The sequence below is a fragment of the Corvus brachyrhynchos genome, unplaced genomic scaffold, assembly GCF_000691975.1.
Source record: "Corvus brachyrhynchos isolate BGI_N302 unplaced genomic scaffold, ASM69197v1 scaffold281, whole genome shotgun sequence".
Classification (NCBI taxonomy): Eukaryota; Metazoa; Chordata; class Aves; order Passeriformes; family Corvidae; genus Corvus; species Corvus brachyrhynchos.
In genome coordinates this window covers 2,297,782-2,318,903 of record NW_008236509.1, presented here as the reverse complement: position 1 = coordinate 2,318,903, position 21,122 = coordinate 2,297,782, and the positions used below count along the sequence as shown (strand labels likewise).

The 21,122-nt window shown below is 40.4% G+C and overlaps 1 protein-coding gene across 3 annotated transcripts in view; it reads left to right on the top strand.

Moving 5' to 3' along the window:
- Window positions 1–21,122, top strand: part of SPON1 (spondin 1) — a 175,985-nt gene that overhangs the window by 552 nt on the left and 154,311 nt on the right. Inside the window, exons 1-2 of one of the 3 annotated variants that reach the window (XM_008644072.2) lie at window positions 50–286; window positions 6,917–7,023. In XM_008644072.2, coding sequence (XP_008642294.1) covers window positions 64–286; window positions 6,917–7,023 — 330 coding nt within the window. In that variant the 5' untranslated portion in view covers window positions 50–63. Of the gene's footprint in view, window positions 1–49; window positions 287–4,428; window positions 4,519–6,916; window positions 7,024–21,122 lie in introns of those variants that run through there. The other 2 variants (XM_017726345.1, XM_017726344.1) reach the window with 2 other exon arrangements.

Below are 21,122 nucleotides of genomic sequence, written 5' to 3'. Positions count from 1 at the left end.
CACCGCCGCCCCGCTCCCGGGCACGGCCGCCCCGGCGACAAAAAGTTGTGCGGAGCGCCGAGGATGGGAGCGCATCTGCAGCCGCTGGCCCTGCGGCTCCTGGCGCTGACTTTCCCCTTGGTGGCGAAGGGTTTTTCTGACGAAACCTTGGAGAAAGCCGCGAAATCCGAGGGATATTGCAGTCGGATCCTGCGAGCCCAAGGCACCAGGAGGGAAGGGTACAATGAATTCAGCCTCAGGGTGGAGGGCGATCCAGAATTTTACAAGCCTGGAAACAGTTACCGGGGTAAGTTGGACATCCTCTACATCCCATACTAACGATAATGGTGAGGATAAGTGGCTCTGGAGCTGTAACGAGTCTCTGCCTGTCAGCCCTGGATCCCTCTTGGCGTGTGTGTGTGTAACTGTGTGGGTTAAGACAGGGTAATATACCCCCACGCACTACTTTATTGGGGATGCTTCCGTGACAAGTGAGAGGGAGTTGGGTTTCAGTGTATCACTTTACTCCCAAGCATTCCTCATTAAGAGAAATTTCCTTTCTTTTATGAATCCTCTCTACCGGATCAGCGCTCGCACGGGATCGCAAGTTGCAGCCATACAAAGCACTCTTCCCTCGTTTACCTACTTATCTGGGATTTCTTCCTGTCCCTTTAAATATAACCCAGTGCATGGGAGAAGCTTTAACATTCGGCAGGAAGGAGAGGAAGCTCGGAGCTAATTGTTCTTGCCCTGAAATATGAATGTTAATATAATGAGTTAGCATATGGGCAAACATGATGCAGCACACTGCCAACTTCCCACATTTCCCACTTACGTTTATCCCACCCCTCTTTTTTTTCCGGGTAAATGAACAGATGGTTCAAACAGGAAAGAGGCAGAGACAGTGCTAACGACCACTGTAAATAAGCTATGGAGGCATTCGTTCTGCCATGAGCATGTCACTTACAATCCTTGAAATGAACTTCCAAAGCACATTTGAGTGTATTTTACTAATTAATGGGCAAATGCAGGTTTTGGTCACTTTTCTTGCCTCACTATATAATGCCTTCAGAAATAAACCTTCTTGGAATGTACTGTTTAACTTGTATTTTAAAAGCACTTTAAAAATAATTTGGACATTTTTAGGTACCATAACTAACATACTTTGTAGGTGTCACTTTGGAAAAAAAATATTGGGAGATTCTTCTAAGTGTTTCTTAGATCCAGGGTAAAGAGCTGTAAAGAGCTGAGACAATGTTTTCCCATTGCATGAACATGGGAATCTTAGTATAGATAGGGAAAAGAAGAGTGCATGTAGCATAATCACTGTGTTTTTTCAAAGGTTGAGAAATGCATCTGCAGCAATGGTTCACCTGTTTTAAGCACCATTCTGTAACTTTGCACGATACTGATTTGATTTTTTTCCCCCAAAATTGTTTTATTTTAACGTGATGTGAGGAAATGCACATTTCCCACAAGCTGGTTAGCTGTTCCAGACACTAGGATTAGTACCTTGAGCCTGAAAGATTTCATGTGGCATGTCAGCTTGATACATCTACTAAGCAGGAAAAAGATGTGCCAAGTTCTTTGATAGTGACAAATGTGAACATTCTTTAAAAGTTTTGGAATTCACTTCTGTAAAAATGTTATTGGACATTTTCAGTCATCTACCAAAGAAGTTTCTATTGCATAGAAATGTAGGAAGAAAGAAACTCCCAGATGAATTAGCAGAACTAATTTCCTGGAGATATTAGGTCTTGGCATTAGGAACTCAATTAATAAAATCACATTAGGCTATTATAGCTGCTTGGAAGTGAGAAATTTACAGCTAATAGTAAAAAGTTAAAATGTAGAACAAAATATGTGCCTGCGTTTCTGATACTTAGGACTGAAGTATTCAGGTGGCACATTAGGGTGTGTAGATTCTTCTTTCAGGACTCCTCTGGAATTGTTGGAAGAACACAAGTAAATGTTGCTGCAACATATATGTTACCTACAGCAGCAGTTAAAACTACCAACATACAGAAAGTTTTGAGAGCTCGTTTTCAAAGGCAATTCTAGAGTCCAACTGAAACTTAATTACTGTTTTATGCAAAGGATGGAAAATCCAACTAATGATTAAAAAAATGAGATATGACAGGTCTGTGGGGTTTTATCTGTTTGTTTGTATTTTTTTACCTGCAAATTACTAGATACACAACATGGCAGAAACTTGCACAACCTGCTTAGGGTTGGAGCCAGATATTCCTGTTTCCACGGTCCCTGCCTGGTTTACAGCAACCTGGATCCTTGGCACATTCCGTAGTGGGCTGTTGGAATAAAGTAGTATTTTCAAGGTGGATGACACAGGAATTAAATGTACATGCAAATGTACTCCACAAAAGTGACAGTATAGGGACATCCATTTATCTTCATGACATCGGTTGATGTGACACATCAGACTCTCAAGCTGCAATGACTGGAGGAAATATCTCAGCACTCTTGCAGTGTGGGAATCAGGAGACCGCAGTTCACAGCTGCTATTTGCCTTTGGGGAAGTTTTTATGGCTCCCCTGCAGTTATTCACCTTTAGATCAATCAGAATCTATTGCCCTAAGGGGAAACCCTGGGTGGAGCCTTGGTTTTCCACCTCTGGAGCTGTGATAGAAAACAGTGGCCCTGGGCACCGAATAATTTCTCTGAGTGGGTGGGTATTCAGCTCCTCTGTCTGCAGGCACCGGCAGCAGTAAATAAGGGCACGTTTTCCTGTCAGACAATTAAAAATGTCTTCCTGTAGGACCAGGTTTGCGGGCACACCATCCTATGGTCAAGGTCCTCTCCTCCCTGCTGGTTACCTTCGACCTTGGTGGAGCTGCTCTTGCTTCCACTGAAGGTCAGAGTTCTCATTGCATTCAAAGGGACAAATGAGCCTTAAGTTTGGATGGTGCTACAGGGTAATGATCCTTGAAAATACCCAGTCCTGGCTTTATTGATTGTAGAGTTAGATTAATGATTGCATGAGATTTCCATGAAAAAATGAGGTAAGTTACATGCTATTAAAATGCAAATAAAATTGCTTCCACAAAAAGACAGTAGTATGTCCACTTCAAATGCTAACAACATGCAGCAGACATACTTTCTGCTATTATATAATGAAATTATTATTTTGAAGAAGAAAAGGAGGATAAGACTAGTTATAATCCTTACATATACCTTTGATGTAGATGCTGTTTCTGGTTTTAATGGGATTTCCACTTGTAGGTCAGTCCAGTTTCTCCGTTTTTGAGGAAAGGCTCATTTAAGGTGTTGCACTCCACTGCACTGATTTGGGGACTTGTCTTCTAAGGAATGTTGAGTCTTTTTCTTTCCATTTCTTTCTTCTTCCCTCAACATGCAAACACTTTGCAAACAAGCACTCAATCTGTAACTGTATTAGCCATTCCCAGGTTTCACAAAATACGGATAAAATACGGAACATGTATTTGTTGGTACTTGTGCAAGGTACAGCACAGGATGTGAATTGTGTAGGATGAGAAAAGTCAGATTTCTTGCCTGAAACCAAAGGAGCAACTGCTTTGATCACCCCACCTTTAGCTTGGGACACTGGGGAAAGAGGAGCATGTTGAAGGTGTGTGCCAAAGTGCAACTTGTAAAGTAATTAGAGATTTGCCGGAGGGATGGAAGCAGACAAAATAACTGCTGGTATGTAATCTTCCCTTTAAAGAGAAATCCTTAACTCTGAGGCTTGCACTGAGATTTAACTGATCTTTGCAGGAAGTTCATATTGTTCGGTGGAAGTTAATTAGTGTGAACGCGGCGTGAGCAGGACTCAGCTGTTGTTTAAAATGGCAGAGTTTAGCCCAAGAACTCTCAGCTCTTCCGCAACAAAGAGCCGCTCTCTTGTGAGAAGCAGATGTGGGCTGACAGCTTCCCAGTGCCGCCCGTGCAGTGCGAGCCTCTGCCGTGCCATTCCCGAGCCGGTGACTCCAGCAGCAGCCCCGGAGCGAGCTCTGCGTGGGGAGCGCTCGGGACGGAGCCCCGCGTCACCTCAGCACACGGATGGTTCCGAGCACTGACGGAAACCTTCCCAGCCCAGCTGTTCCCAGCGTTCTGGCCTAGCTCAGGGCTACCAAAGCACACATCCCGCTTGCTATGCCCGAGCTGAGGCTGCCCGGACGCTAAATCCCCACGGGCCCGCTCCGCTCGGGCGGGTCCCTGCCCTGCCGGCCCCTCCCCGTGTCCGTGTGTCCCCCGCCGGCACAGCGCGCCTGGGGATGGACCCGGCTGAACTCTCCGGCTGGGCTTGGTTTGTTTGACTTGTCGGCTGGATGTGTTCCCGAGCCCAGCTGAGAGCACAGCTGCCTGCATGCGGCTGCTGAGCGAGCAGCGAGCCTGGGGGAGGGCGGCATCACTCCTCGGGGTTGAAATGACTGCGGCCACAGCAGGAGTATTGCTAACCCCAAGCATTCAAAAACTATGAGTCAGGCTTTGGAATTACCTTCCTTTTGCTTTTTTTTTTCTGATGCTTCTGTAGCATTTCAGATCTCCTCTGTTACATAGGTAGGTGTTCAAAATTTTGAAAACTGGTTTGATGCGTAACTTTGTGAGGAAAATGAAAACTGTTGAGTCAATTCGCAGCTGGATCCTCTGTTTGCTTCCATACATATTTAAGTATTTATGGTGTAACCTTTTACTCATAGTGATTCAGAGTCTTTAATTGCATATGATATGGAAAAAATTGTTGCGTGTAAAAGACCTTTATGGCAGTTAATTTCTAAGAGTCAGTGTTCAAGCAGGAGTAATGTGTTCATCTCTTGAGTTCAGCAGTGTGCTGTTCTCAGAGCAACTGAGAGCCTGCCTGTGGGTTTGCATTTAGACAGAGCTGCAGAAGTTTGCAAAATTGGACTAATTATACTAATTATTGGGCAGAAAATGAATTAATGAATTGGAGCAATACTTTGTAAACTAAGCAGAAATTTTCATGGCATTATGCTTCTACCCAGTTTTGGTATATAATATGTGAAATTTTCTTTCTCCCTCAAAATCATGACATTCAACCACATAATAAGGTTCCATGGAATGAAAAGTGTGTTGAAAATCTCAAGAGTTGGGGGACTTGCTATTATGCCAGTCACTACCCCAGATTGTACAGGTGTTTGCAGGTTTATAGGTCAAAGCATGGCACTTACACAAAAGTTTGAATATTGAAATAAATCTTTCCAATCCTTTTTTTTCCCCACATATAGTCAGAAAAGTTAGGTGTTTGTACAAATACCATGAGTTTTAGACCCAAATACAGCTGCATAATGCTAGAAATGTTCACATAGCCTATTTTATATTTTTCTGCTACCGAATTTATAGATCAAAGAGCTCTCCATATGTTCCAAATGAACTCTGGGGCGTATTTTGAAATCCATACCTCTTAAGGGCAATCTATAATTTTTAGCAATGTGATTCAACCCCTCATGGCCTGTTTGTGAGAGAGGGAGTCTCTTGTGGGTACTCTTCTATGGAGCAGCCCTGGTAGTTGCAGTTTACTCTGAAAACTGTGGGTGGTCTTCAGTTTTTATTGTGCCTGTTAGGGTTGGAGAGTGTGACAATAAAGTCCTACGAGCGATGCTCTCTGCATTATGCTTAAAGTAAAAGCTACTTTAAAGAAGTAAGAGTTCTATTTTCTGTCTCTTTTAGTTTAATTCTAGAAATTTTTTTTTCCTAAAATTTACCGCTGTTTCAGGGAAGGATTCCTGTCTATTTTCTGTCTCTTTTAGTTTAATTCTAGAATTTTTTTTTTTCCTAAAATTTACCGCTGTTTCAGGAAAGGATTCCTATAAGTTGTTGAAGAGAGTTTGGCAATTTTAAAAGTCCTTTCTCAAAGTTCTGCCTCATTCTGTCTTTCTGATAGAGTTCAAAAGAGCCTCAGCTGACGACCCTGAGATTATCTCAGCTGGTTAGAGCCTGGTGCTAAAACCGTGGGTTGAATCCCTGTAGGCGCCATTCACTTAAGAGCTGGACTTGATGATCCTTGTGGGTCCCTTCCAACCCAGAATATCCTGTGATTCTGTGAACTCAAATGTTGCTGGGTGGTGCTTGGGTGCTGCTGATGGCAAACAGAAAGATCACACAAAGCTGTCTTGCACTGGCATAAAATCAGGGATTTAATCCTGATGTTGAGCATGGTGAAATCAGGTTAGTCAGCGTTACGTTATCTGTTCTCTGCTGGTGGATCCAGGGCTGCCTTCCTGGTCAGGACAGGTGTGTGAAGGGTGTTTGCTGGTGTGTGGGATTGGTTTGGCAATCAGAGCTGGCAGCACAACCTTTAGAGGTCACCTTCAGCCATGAGTTTAACTTTGTGCCCTGTTTTGCCCTGAGGATGAAGCAGAGGAAGGATATTTTGAGATCCCCCATTTCCAGAAGCTGGAGTGCAGTGTTTAGTGTAGCTGAGCTGGAGTAGGCAATGTGGTCATCTGCTATTACAGACAGAGAGACTTTCTGTGTACTAAAATACACTTTTTGTGCTGAGACCAGGACAAAAGCTGAATTTAAATATTTAGGAGGTGCTCCCTCATATTACCACCCACCCACCCCCCAAATAAACAAAAAACTGTCACCAAAAAAAACCCCCACAAAGAAGTAAACCTCTTAACATGTGTGCCCTCACCCCCAAACCGCCAGCAAAACAACCCTCCTGTAGATCTGAGCAGATTATCAATGTGCTTTAAAAAAAAGTGGGGGTAAAATAAAAAAGCTGAGGTATTTCATGCCAGTGTTTCTCAGCTGATGTGGAAACTTGGACTGAACATTCTGTATTCTGGCTGGCTTTGCTCCCTGTCATCAGTGCTCTAGCTTTGGTTAATGCCAACTTAGAACACACACCTTTCAAGCAGTGAAATTATATGTAAGTGGCTGACTTCACAGTTAATGTTATGTTTTTGTTATCTCTCTGTTCATCATGTCTCAGTGACGCTTTCTGCTGCCACTCCTGCCTATTTTCGAGGGTTCACGTTGATCGCCCTCAAGGAAGGAAAAGAAGGTGACAAAGAGGAAGACCACGCAGGATCTTTCCAGGTGAGAGAACTTTCCCTGACCTACACTCCTTGGAGTCTTCCTTACTGCTTTCCTGGCTCAAAGGGAGATTTTATATGCCCAGCAGAATGCAGACCATGTTTAAGTAAGCATAAATGTTTGTGGATGCTGACATGAGGACAACACAGCATGTTTTACATCCCATGCATGTTCAAGGGATCGAGGCTCCTGCACCTGGACTTCAGCTCCCCTTCCCACACTCTTAAAAATGAGCATCAGTTGTTTGAACTAGACCCCAGGGCACCTGAACTTTGTATCCAAAGCAAATATCAGAACTGTTCTATTCACATTTTGGGTTTTGTGTTTCTTTGCCTTGATATTTTTGTCCACTGGGATGTAGAATATGACTCTGAAAAGTGTTTACCATGGCTGTAATGACTGTTTTATCATTCATAAATTAGATTCTGCTGTTTTATTTATGCTCAGTAGTACTTTACTTAATGAACACATTCAGTGGGATGAAATTTTTATTATGAAAAGGATTGGAATCCAGAGTAATGATTCACAAACTGGTATTTTCAGCTACTTCATGCAGGGAATTCTGGAAATTGAGAATATATATCATATTTATGGAAGAAGGTAGAAATGATGTATGTAGGTTTGATTCTCACATGAGGTATTGTTTGCTGTTTGACTTTCCAGGCTTAGAAATACTGAATTATAGTGTTAATAATTTACAGGATATATAATAATATTGATAGTAATTTTAATAATGACTTCTAGGTGGAAGATTTCACTTGCCTCAGGTTTCAAGCTTTTCAATAGAAGTACTCAAAAGTTCCAATTTTGGTGATCGGCAAGGAGAGAGAAATCCACATCTCTTCCTATATTTCTTCTATATTTTTCTATATAGCAAATATGATGTGCAAACTCAATAAGTAATTGGCCTGTTTTCCTACTGAATTTGCTTAGAGGCCTCTGTCTGGTTTTCATACACTTTGTAAGAAAATCTAGAATAAGTGAGAACTTCTTTGAGGTTGGAATAACTCCATGTTCCTTAAAATGAAACGCATTCCTATTTGGGAGAAATATTTTTAATACGGACTTTTTAATAAGGTTGGGTTTTTAAAGAATAAGCTAGTATTGAAGGATCAGCTACTGCTAAGAAGTAGAAATAGTGATGCTTCTTCTATTTTAAAAGAAGCTTGTCATCATTAATTTCTTCATTTCAGTTTTTAGTATCTCTAGGGCTGGGGCTAATGAGAAAAATTTGGCCTGAGTTTTGTCTTTATGTCTAATTCACAGTGAGAAACTCACTAAGCTTTGCTGAAGTACAGAGGCATTTTGAAGTTGTCAGAGTGGGAAGCAAATGGAAATTCTATATAGAGGGGAAAAAAAAAGCCCAATGGATCTCAGCTGAGGGAAGGTTGTTTAATTAGCTGCATTGTATGGATTGCAATCTGAACTCAGTGTTCTAATTGGCAGGTGGGAGTTCCAAAGTTTATCTATAACTAGATTTTTGTATCTGTGGCACAAGCAGTACTCACCATGCTCATCCCACGTTAGCACAGTTAAATGAAGTTTATTCAGATGGTGTCTGCCTGTTCTGCCTCTGTGGATACAGATGTAAGATTCTCCTTTAAGTATCCAAAGAATGCTTGCAGTGGTAGATACAGATGTCCCTTGTATCGTGGCTGGGTGGTAGCAACCAGAAGAAAAAAGATGTTTGTTTCAAGGGTTTGCACTGTGTTTTTATTAGAAAGTGAGGATGCTAAGGATGGCTAAACAGCTGTGCAGAGTAAGGACAAGCTGTGTGTACAGTAACTTGAATGCCACTTGCAGTTCTGTCTTCCCTGTGTTCAGATGGAGCATATGTCATTCAACGAGTTAACAGTGGAACAGAACTCTGGGGAAATTCCTTAATAATAGCAAGAGATTAAATGCTGCTTTTGAGCTACAGGCCTCCATAAGGAGACATATCTACTGTTCAGATAAGTAGTCAAAGCAAAGTACTGTATGAAGCAAGTGCTTCATTCACACTAGAAAACTTTCCAGTACAACCAGGATAGAAGGAAACGGAAGCTGACCAAACAAAATTTTCCTTCCATGACTTAGAGACTGTAAAGCATTTGATTTGCAAGCCTCTTGAGTGCCACTTTCAAGCTGTGAAGTGTGAGTTACAGCACCTTTCATGGAGAAAAACCTGACTGCACTCTGTGCTTAGGCCAGACCCTGCTGGGGCTGTGGCTGCTGCTCTGCGCAGCTCTTGGGTGTTAGACTGACCAGCAGGGGTGGTGCCTCAAAGTTCTGCAGAGGAGCACGTGCTGGAGTAGCCAGGTGGTAAAGAAGGCCTAACATGGAGTTTTTGACACCGATGTGGTACACTTGGGCTGGCAAAGCGCTGTTTTAAGGGGTCACAGTCCAGCTGGAGTGGGGGCAGTGCTGCAGCCCACTTGGACGTGCAGTAAGCACCTGCTGTAACCTCCTCATGGCTCATTTACTCTGGCGTGACCCTGCAGGTCACCAGCTACAGTCAGTCTTTATTAATCATCAAGCTGCAGGGTCATGATCCTATAAATAGCGCAGCTGTTAAAATTCTAGGTTGGACAGGTATTTTTTTCTGTACCCTTTTTGGTTATGTCTATACCTGAGACCTTTAGAGAAGTGTAGTTTGCGCTCCACCGTTCTAAATCTGTTCTCCTCTGAGACAGCTGAGACTTTAATATCTGATTTTACTGTTTGTTTACTTAATGCAGCCCAACTTTTTTTTTTTCTTTCCCTTGTAGTACACACAGGACACAATTCAGCCTTTTAAAAAAAAATCACTTTGTCTCCCACAAACACATGTTAAATAGCTAAATTAAATATGGCTAGGGAATCCAAAATACCAAACTCAGCCATAGAAATTTGGGGATACAGGGGTAGGGCTCTTACTTGTGCCAATGGTAATTGTACACAGTGAGACCCAGTGAAAGCTTTGGGTATCTGTCCCATTGGCCTCTTTACACAAACCAATCCCAGCTCTTGTCATGCAGACTGCTGATCTTTCTCTTCTGTAATGTTTAGCAACAGTCTGCAAATTGTTTCGAAGGCAAATTAAACCCGAAGGCAGTAATCACCACTGACTGCAGGAGTGTCTATATAGGCCATTTTAATCAACATATGCATGCAGTGTCATAGATTCAGTCTGATAAATAATGCAGACTATTAGAAATGTAGAGCTGAACCTCTTCTCATCTATCTTCCTTGTTCTCTGAGGAAGGATAAATATTCCAGGAAAAATTTTGGTGGATGTTTTGTCAATCTGTTCTGAAGTGGTCAACAAGAACAAATTCATGTCTCCAAGTTTAAACAATTAAATATATTATATTTAATAGAAAATGTAAGGAGAACTTTGTAGATCTTTTACTAACATCCAAACTGAGTCTTCACTAATAGTGGTTAAATTGCCCTCTTATGAGGTGTCTTCCTAAATTGAGAATTTTCTTGATACCTTATGAGACAGATGTTCTGAAGTTTTCTTTATTCTCCCTCCAATTCCACACACTCTATACCTGTTCCTTATTCAAATTCTCATATTTTCATTGTAGGCTGTCTTCTCCCATCTTTGCTTTTCCTGCAGTCAAGTTGAGATTCCAGTCCTGTGTTCCTCAGAATTGTACACAGGAGTCGATCTGGCCTCTCAGCATACCATCATGCAGAATTTGGATAGAGTAAGCCTTTGGAGTGGCACAGCTTTGGAGTGCCTTGTGCTCAGGACGAATCTTCCCAGTCTATGCATTTTTATTCTTTTTCAATGTAGGGCTTCATCCAATTTATCAAGCAAATGATGAACTACAATCCTGTCCTTCAAAATGCCATTCATTCCTCCAAATAATTGGTGCTATATGAACATATTTGATAATTAAACACTCGGTATAAAATATGGTGTGCAAACATGACCAATTTCTCACATGTACAGTGATAAACTGAACCTCAAAGACTCCAAATTAGGCACTTCTTTGTACTGCTTTGGCATAATCACTTGTTAGATTTGTATCTTACACCCGCATTTTTGTGATAGTGTTAAGTGTCTTCATTGTTCTCCCAGAGGTGTCCTTTCGGCTTTTTTTGTGCTAGAGTGAATAAAAAAATTCTTAGTTTAGGTCACTGAATTTAACGACCCACTTGTGCAAAAGCAATGTAGGACAGTGAGCAGGCACAGCAGTAGCAAGAGTGAAGGTTTCATTAAAGGTGTGGTATTTATAAAAGCCTGAGGCTGTGCTGAAGAAGAAGACGTTTTAAGAAAATTGGAGTAGTCAGCTAAGTCAGGTAAGTGGTTCTTTACCTTTAGTCCCTGGAACAACAGCCCAACCGTGTCCTTTGTTTTTGGTCACCCAAATGTGTTCACCCAAAAGTTCTTTTAATGCTGTTTAGTTGGCTGATGTGCTTAACAAGGCATTTAGATTAAAAGGTATCTTTACAACTTCTTAGAAAAGCAGCTCCTCTAATGCTGTGTTCCAGTATTTTATAGGAACCTTACATCTTGATACACTGCATTTTGAAAGAAGCAGTCTTGAAAGGCTTTTAGCCATTTCAAGTGATTTATTCTTGCATTTATAAGCAAAGGTTGTTTTGTAGTTTTTAAAAGAATTAATGACTGCAATTATTTTTGAAGCTTTTTATATTAAAAATCCAGGTATACTTGGGTAATCTTGATGTTCTGTTAGGTTTGTATGTTTGGGGTTTTTTTAACCTTGTATCCCAATATAAACTCATCAGGTTGCTTGGGAAATAGCTTATTCTGAGCTGTATGAAATGATGTCGTTTTCTTTAACAAGTGCCCAGAACTTCCAAGTATTTTGCTCATGTTTGCATTCTCTACATTCCCTGTCCCAGCGTCTCATCACTGAAACAGAGTCTGTCATCTTACTGCTTAAAAGCATACGGAGTAATGATCCAAAGCTATAATTACAGGAGTATTTTAAATAGGAAAGAATCACAATATGCCAGCTATAGAACTTGTAGACTAAGCAGGTAGACGTGAATTCTGAGTCTGTAAAATTTAAAATTTCTCCTTCTTTTGCATTTGTAAGAGTATTCCCAAATTTTCTTTGCATAAGAGTCACTGCAAATATTATCCTAGACATAAACCCCCTTTATTTTATAATGGTAAACCAAGCTCTAGTTCACCTTTCCCGTGGGGTGGAATTGTTTAACCCTGATTAAACCCTTCCACCCATTTTTCTAGAACTCCAGGTTCCATATCATGATATTCAGGGATTAAATATGAGTTCAAAAATAAAAATCCCCAGAAAAGTACCTGCCACTGCCAATTTTAGCACTGACTGGAAAATGTGAACGCTTTGAATGAGATTAAATAGAAATATCTCTGGTACACTGGAAAAACCTCAACCTGAACCACTTATAGGCAAGATTTTGGTTAAGAAATTGTCCCAGGAGGTAGTTTTGCTTTGCTTTAGAACAGTAAAAGGAAATGTAAGAGAGTGATGAGCACCAGGAACTTGCAGAACAGAAGCAGCTCTGATAGTCATTGTTTGCTACTGATGAGGCTGTAGAAAAACCAAACTGGATTCCAACTGGGCAGTTTTTACTGCCTTCCTTTACATTTTTGTTCTGGTTTCAGCTCGTGCTTTGAATGAGACAAAAAATCTCAACATCATAACGTTTTCCAGGTTTTGCATGACCTGACTCTGGTTAGCTGCACCTTGGGCACTCCGCCAGCTGATTGTCTACATGGCTGCTGTGTCTCGTAAGGATGAATGATTCCAACCTAACATTTCACAGCCGAATTCAGAAAATATAAGACATTTCTGAATACTGTTTTGTTATGTATTTTACTACAGTGGATCTTTGAACTACTAAGACAGGTAAAAAGAGGAAATAAATATTAAATTGTACTGGCAAAGTAGGTTAGTTCACTGCTGAACAAAAACGGGATTCAGTCTCTTAAGCTGGGCTCACTCTTCTGTTGACAACTTGCTTATCTCAGCTTTGCTAGAGTGCCTTTGCTAAGTGTTTTCTTGCTATATCACTACCATCACTTTTAAAACACAAAATTTCTTAGTTAATTTGGCTTTAGTTTCTCTTCTGACATGTCTTTTGCTTTGCCCTTTCCCTATCTCCCTGCTTGGCTGTGGAAAAAAAAAAACTGTCTAACTTCTGGTCACGTAATATTTAGTCATCTTTCTTTAATCTAATCTAATTTTTCTCTTTTCTTTGTTTTTTTAATGTTTTCTGGGGAAGTGCTTTTTCTTGAGAATGACTCCAAATGATGATTGTGTCTCAGTACGAGCTTATGTTTTTTGGAAAGTTTTATGCCTAAACAAATACTTAATTTGTGATGATTCAAGTTCTGTTTTGGAAAAAACCCAGCCAAAATACAAACCAAAGAAACCCTCTAAAAACATAAAACTAAAAACAGGAAGCATGCCTTTTGAGATTGGTTAGCTAAAACTCCAGACTCCTCTTCAGATCCAAGGCTTATCAGAGCTGGGTTATCTCAAGTGTAACTTCTGCCCTGCCTTGCACACTGCCAGTGCAGCAGAGCCAGACTACGTCATGGTAAAATATCAGAACTGCCTAATTAAATCTCCTGTTCAAGAAAAATATCTATTAGTTTATTCTCTTCTTTGGATTAGCATTAAACTGCAAGACTTCCTGGTTCTAAGAAGCTTCCAAAGAGACTCATTAAAGAATTGTTTCCTAGAATTTGGCGCTGGCACTTAACAAATCAATCCTCAAGAGAGGAAATTACCCTGGAAGCACTGGTCCCTTCTGCCTTGGAGGTTCCAATCTGCTCTTCAGACACATCACTGTTCACAATCCCATTCTGGGCCTCTTGGGGTTTGGGATTATTTGATGCCTGAAGAGGGTTCTCTGTTCAGGTCTTGCTTCCAGTCTAGAAGCCAGTTTTGCGTTTGCAATTGTTTCACCCTGAGACAAAGTCTGGTTCTTGGAAGTGTGGATCTCTCTAACTCTGTTTTGTCAATCAGTGAAAGCTGTATGTTCTTCCTCGGGCACTGTTTAAGTGGACATATCTATCTCAGTGACTCTAAAGGGATTTACTTCAAATATCCCTTTATTTCCAGCCCAGGTAAACTGCCTAACTCATTGTAAGTCCCCTCTTAGATCATCTTTCTTCAGATCGTGGCACCTGGGCCATGTGAAATTTTAGTAAAGACATTTAGCCCCTCTGGCAACAGTCAGATGCTTTACAGTTGCCATCTGGCAGCTGTCATGGGTTATAACTCTAGATGTATGTAGGCTCCAGGTTCATTGAAACATCTATTCAGCAGCTCTTTCTTAATTTATAATGTTGCCATTAGGCTTTTCTTCCTAGATTTCCCTTTTTGTCACCTGTAATTCACCAGCTTCATCTAAGGCGGTCATCAATTACTCTAGTTTGTGTCTCCACCGAGAGAGATCAGCATGCTTATCTCTCAGTTCCTATCCCTTCCTGAAATGCTCCAAGAATTACCTCTGATGTAGTTTGCCATTCTGCAGCATCAGGGAACCTTCAGCATGTCAGTTCCAATCAATGGGGCCTTAGAGCAAGTGTTTGTTCTTCGCATCCACTTTGCATCAGGTTAGAAAGCATTTATCAGGTATTCCCTCCCAATCTGGACTGTTTGAGCTATCACTGCCTGTAATCCTCACTGTGATAATATGGATCTGGACATGCATGCTACCCTCAGAATCACACAGGGTTTAAAAGGAAGAGTTATTCTGGGAAAATGTGTTTATTCCTACACTTCTCTCCAAATGAGCACTGTCAGCTTCCAGCCTACAATGACAAGCTATGGACAGATGGAATTATGTCTGTACCTGAGAGTCTTTTCTCATGATGTGTTTTCTTTTCCCATCATGTGAATTGGGACAGTGGGGATAGAGGGGAGAGGGGTGAATGAAGGTGATGATAAAGACTTAACAATATTCAGCTTGACAATTTTTCCAGGTTATATGGACTATAAGAAAATCCTGTTTTCAGTCCTCTGGACTTCTAAAGGTACACAAATGCCAGTAGAAGGTCTCCCAATTAAATTTAAATGTTGATCTTTCTTTTATTCTTTTTGTAGTTTTCTTGTGGTTTTGTTTTTGGTTTTTTTCCCTCCACTGTGTTAAGAGAGGTTTTGGTGACTTAGAAGCAGAATGGCTCTTTTAAATCCAGGGCTTTACCCACCTGACTCACTCACGAATGGCTGCTGTAGGCAAAATTCTTCCTCCAGGCTTCATAGTGAAGTCAGGCAGGTCACTTCTCACTGCAACTCACTGCTGAGTTAATTGCTTCTAGACTGAAAGTACTGCTCGCTATGCCTGTTGTCTTGAGAACTGCTTGCTGAATTCAGAAGGCATTTTGCATTATTAAAGTGACAGTATTTTTAGCCTCCATTATTCTAGACTGCACAGGTAGCCTTCCCAGACCTGGCAGTGGACTACCCTGACAGTCCTCCTTTACAGCTCTTCCCTTTATAGTGATGGTAGTGACCTCTCGGTGTTTGCCAAGGGATACTGTTTCAACTTCCACTGCTGTCCCGAACATTTGTAATTGATTGTTGTCTCTGCTGTGATAGCTCTTTCTCATGACCTAACAACCCAGGCTCATTAGTCATCTGATCACAGTGTATTTATCCTACCTCAAAACCATACAAGACCTAGTCAGGAAACGACTTTATCTTTGGATTCTGGAGCATTCAACATGTTTGCCTTTTGGGGCTTTATCTCAACATACCTTCAGAGACTGTTTTGGTCATTTCACTTCATGCAGTGATGAGTGGAAATCCGTAATGATGTCCTCAGAATGATGTGCAAGGACTCACACAACTGAAAAATACGCCCTCTCATCCTAATCTCATCAGATGTTTTGCTTCAGTGCTAGTCTTTACTCAAGAGACTTTGCAGACATGTTTCTCACCAGGATGCTTTGTTTTCCTTTGATCTGTTTTCTCAGAAAACTGTGCAGTAAGGCTGGGATGTAGCTTTAAGTAGTTTTCTTTCCCTGACCAGGTTGAAACTATTTGGAGTCCCAGACTGAAAAAGCCACATAATGTTGCTCTTTCTTTCATACTTTTACAGAACTTGTCTCATCCAGCACAATGCTGGATCACTTCAAGGTAAAGTGACCTTGTTCATCTCTGTGAAGCCTGGGATTGTAAGGATGTCTCTATCTATTTTGTGTAAGAAAGTACTTACACAAAAGCTTCTCTTCAGACATACAGACCAAATTCAGTCATCAGAATTTCTCCTGATCTGTTATCCCACATCCTGATTTTCTTCAGTCTTTGCTGTCCACCTCAACCAACCTCTGCTTAATTATCACCTGCATGAGGTGCCCTTCCCTTAGCATGAAGAGTTCAGGAAGCATTTGGACAGTGCTCTTGGGCACATGGTATGACTCTTGGGGATGGTCCTGTGCAGGGCCAGGAGTTAGATCCAATGATCCTAGTGAGTCCCTTCCATCTCAGCACATTCTGTGATTCTGTGACCTTTCTGCTAATCACTTGGACTGATCCCAGCCTGTCCCCTGAATCTTGATCTGCCTGGATTTCCTGAGAATGGTCACTGCTGCTCTCAGAGTAATGGTTTCATGGATGGTTTCTCACCTGCTAAATTGCTCTCTGACAGAATTGCCTGCTGCCTGAGCAGGACTGTCAGCCTAATCAGTCAGGAGATCTGGCTTTCACTTCAAGCAGGAGATAAGGTTGTCTCTGCCTTCCTCTTTCTCTGAGTAGCTGCTTTCACTCTGACCTTTCTCAATATAAGGAGCTCTCTTGCCTCCTACCTTGGCTGAGCCAGGTCCTTTCCTCAGCCTCTCATTTCTGTGTGTCTCTAGCAGGGAAACACCCGAGAACAGCCATGAGTAGGTATGGCCTCAGCACAGACCCTTCTGAGTCAGGTTGTTTCTCAAGCCATGGTATGGATGTTCCCATCCCAAATACCATCAGAAGAGCTATCTCAGGACTGACTTACAAGGGCTTGGCTTACTAATGAAGCTCTACAAATCCAAGGATTTATCTAGAAGTAATGTACATCTTGCCACTGTAGTTACCAAGTTCTGTTTTCTGAAATGGTTCTTTACTCCTACTCCAAGTAGTTGTGTCTCTGGAAGGACCTGTTATTGGGAGTTGCCCAAAGTGGAAATCTACATATGAACAATCATTGAAAGGGGACAGAAAATTTTCTTGTAATTGTGTTCCTCAGAAGAGGGTAGCATTTTTTTTTTTTTTTAACCTATTTATCTCAAACCATCCCCCTTCTGCTCCGTTTTATCTCCTTTTTCACTTGCTGTGAGAAAAACTGAAAATCATTTATCCAGGTTCACTTTTCTCACGGTTCCATAAGAGGCAGGATGTGAATGTACACAACATGCTCTGCAAAACCAGACTTTTCTGGATTAGGTACTTTTGGTTTCAACTGATATAGACAAGTGACTATATAATGGATACTGATATAGGCAAGATATTTAAACAAGCCATAATTACCGGTAATTTGTTGAATTTTTGGTACAAAAATAATTATTTTACCAAATAAATTCTCAAGCAATATTTGCCAGAAGATACTTTGTATTTTTATGCATAGTTACTTTTGATTCTTAAAACAGCATTGAAATTAATTTTCAGAGGAGAATAAATCAACAATAATGAAGAAATGCCCGATCCAGTTGCACAAAAGCTGACGTTTGGCTCTTGAGAATGCTTGTCACAGTAGTCAGTAATTAGAAAGGGAAATTCCCTGCTGGTAAAGAGCTACCATTTTGTTCCCCATTCCTGCATTGTTGCTGGGGGTAGGGTTATTATGCAATCCCTGGCAAGCTCATCCTACCAGACTGCTTACTAATTTGTAGGCTGTAGGTGTAAATTGAAAAGCCTTCATCCTGCTTCTGTTTACTTCACAGATTGAACTGGGCTCCAGTTATTCTCATCTATGTGAATTGAGGCACTGTTGCTGCTCTTGCCTCTTTTTTTCTCCTTGTGGGTGGGCACAGCTCATTTGAACCTGCTTTTCTTTTCAAAAGAAACATTTAAGAGAATGAGTATGTAAGAGGTACCTTTGGTACTTAGTGTTCTCTAACTTTAATGATTATATATCTGGATACAGTCAGTAGTGTTGTAGAGGTTCCTTAGGGCATTGCCAGTGTTTATTCATTATTTGTCAGGCACACATCAGGGTTTTGTTCTCCTAGAATTAATTTAATCTTTTTTCTTTTTTTTTTTCTTTCTTCCTACTCATTTCAGCTGTATGAGTAAAGTTGACTCTGCTTGTATGGGAGACTTAATTATACCTGTTATTGCTCTCTTTAGCCTGTTCATCACAAACTTATTTTAGCTAACAGACTGCTTTTAAATAGGAAGAATACAGAGTAGGAGAGATAGGGGACATAAAGTAGCAAACAAATAATGAAAATGGAGAAAGACTTTTCACTACAGTCTCTCTTGAGCAATAGGTCACTTTCATAGGAAAATGAACTCTCTATTTTATACCATTACATGAGGAATGCTTTCTGGAAGCTTCAGGGAGGTATTTTAAATGGTTGCTAAGGCAGCAGTTTGCCTCTTATTGCTGTCCTCTCTCTCTGGCCTCTCTTTACATGATAGTGTGGGAATCCCACATGTAGGAGTAAAGGAAAAACCTCCAGTCAGTAAATCACCTCCCCCCAGCCCCCCAACCACTAATCCTTCCTGTTAAGAAAAATCTGCCCACACATTGTGATAAATCCCAGATTAAGACAATCATAAATGTTTTCTGTATTAGCTGCATGCAGAGGAGCAGTGGGGTTTTTGACTGTGCAAAGTTTCTTGGCTTCCTTTAGAATCTTTCAGTAACCCAGTTTTATTGTCCATAAAGGTTATACAAAGTGCTAGTATGAATTAGAATTGGGTTATGATATATTTAGACACTGGGCTTATATAATGGCTTCAGCTGCAATACCCTGTGTTCCGAACAATTTCTTAGACATTGTGTAAGACTTCCCCGAAAGATGAAAAAGACCCATATGGTACCTTCTCAAAACTTTCTATTTGCCTCTTTTTTTGTTTTTTTTTTCTTTTCACTCATCTGATGTTCCACTGATTACTTTTCTTGCAAAATGAATTAAACCCACATTCTAAACAGCCAGCCTTGTATGTGGTGCAGATGTTATGCAACTGGCAGCTATCACAGGAAGAACATTGTGTACATGGCAGTGTGTTCTTAGGCTTCTGAACACATTTGCCCTCTCTCTGCTGACTATGAGAGAGATTTGGGATTTCCTCTTGGGAGGAACAAACCTAATACAACCTGTGTGAAAGCTGGTCCTGGACTTTGACCATTTCTGTTCATATTTTTACATCTATACACATTATGTACACTAAAAACTTGGGATATGCCTGAGCCTAGTAAGATAAACTTGCATAAATATGAAAAGGAATATTATGCAAGATTAAAAACATGATAAAAATCTAAAGGCAGGAGAAAATGCTAAACTCATTGTTAAGATACTTGATATATTCTCTTGAATTTTGAGGAATCATAACTAAATTTTTTCCAGTTAAATTTACAGAGCCTTGTCCTTACGATTTTCTGTTGTCAGTCCTCCACATTTGCTTTCACATTTATGGATATAATACAGCTCTCAAATGTTCATTTATATTGTCTTTCTGATTAAGACTTCAAAGTTTTTACATTAACTAAATTCCGTAAATATTTTTCCTGGCATGTGAATTGATGATATTCATTTTACAGAAGGTTAAATATTGAAGGAACTTTCTCAAGATTACATATCATACTTGAGCCATGACTAAACTTCAGAGGTTCTGCTCTTCACAATACAATGTTTGCTTCCCAAGTCAGGAATGTTTCAATAATCATGTCTCCTTGCATGGAAATATTGTCCATGCATAAAGTAAATGTTTGTTAAATATGTAACATTCCAACCACGAGTGTAAAATAGAACAAAGAGATTTTAAAATAGGGGAACGCAGTCTAGTTTTATAAATTTGGTAGGAACCCTAAAAACAGGTCCAGTAATAATAGCTGTTGGCCTGGTACGTATCAAAAAGATAAGCAAATCTTTCCTGCTACAGGATTAAAGTGATGAAACCTCTCCAAATACTCTCTCAACACTCTAGGCTTAGTCACTTAAACAAATAAATGTGTTTGGATTCATACTATGTTTTTGTTCTTCCTGTTGTTTGGCGCAGAATCAGAAACAGCAACATTTACATGTATTTTGGATTACTAAACTGGATGGTGTAATGCCTGCCATGCTCTGTATAACATGGAAGTGTTGTGGGTTTTTTTTTTTTTTTAAGGGAAAATAAGAAGTAATAAGAATCTAATCTATTAAATATGATTCCTGGCCTTTAATTTTAATACTTCTCTAATTACATTGTTCATATTATGGAGATTAGCTGTCATTTATCAAGTGTTGGTATCTCCTGCAAATTCATTTTTCCTTTAGATGTGGTTGAATTTCTGGCTGTGAGGAGCTGTTTTTCCCTTTCTAAACCAGGTTTTGTTTTTATCCTTTTTGCTAAAGTTGTTTTACAGTCGCATTCCTTATAGAATTATTTTCTCAAGCACCTGTGCAAAATTTGTATGATTAGAAGATGAAAAAGCACAGAAAAATAACAGATCCAGGGTGCTGACTTTTGAGCTTTACACAGCTTCTCATTGAAATTTATTGAGAATAATTCAGAATAATATTGAAACTATCAAATGCCTCTGAACAAATACTGGTGTGATTGATTGTCCCTAACTACTGAGATAGATTTCCTGTATCACCAAAATTCAGCTTTAGGAGTGAAAGATGGCATGAAACTCCTCATGAGTTAGAGCTGACCTGCAGGGCAATATTTAGTTTCTGCAGTGAAAATATGAGTTATTTCTCGTGCTTCCATGCTCATGTTCTGCAAATGCTTAGGTAGATGGGTTTGACTATTTGTGCCACTTCTGGTGAAATTCTCAGATAAAAACTTTCACAGTTATACACTTCAGATCCTCACATGGGAGTCAAGAAGAAAGGGACAGCTGTTTATATTCCTACACACCAACACTTCATCTGTTTGAGAAAGTGGTGTTGTCTGGACTCATATTTGGTGCTGCACTGTGTAAGTGTTTTGGAGAGAAGTATAGTGAGAAAATGAAGTCATGGGGCTGAAAGA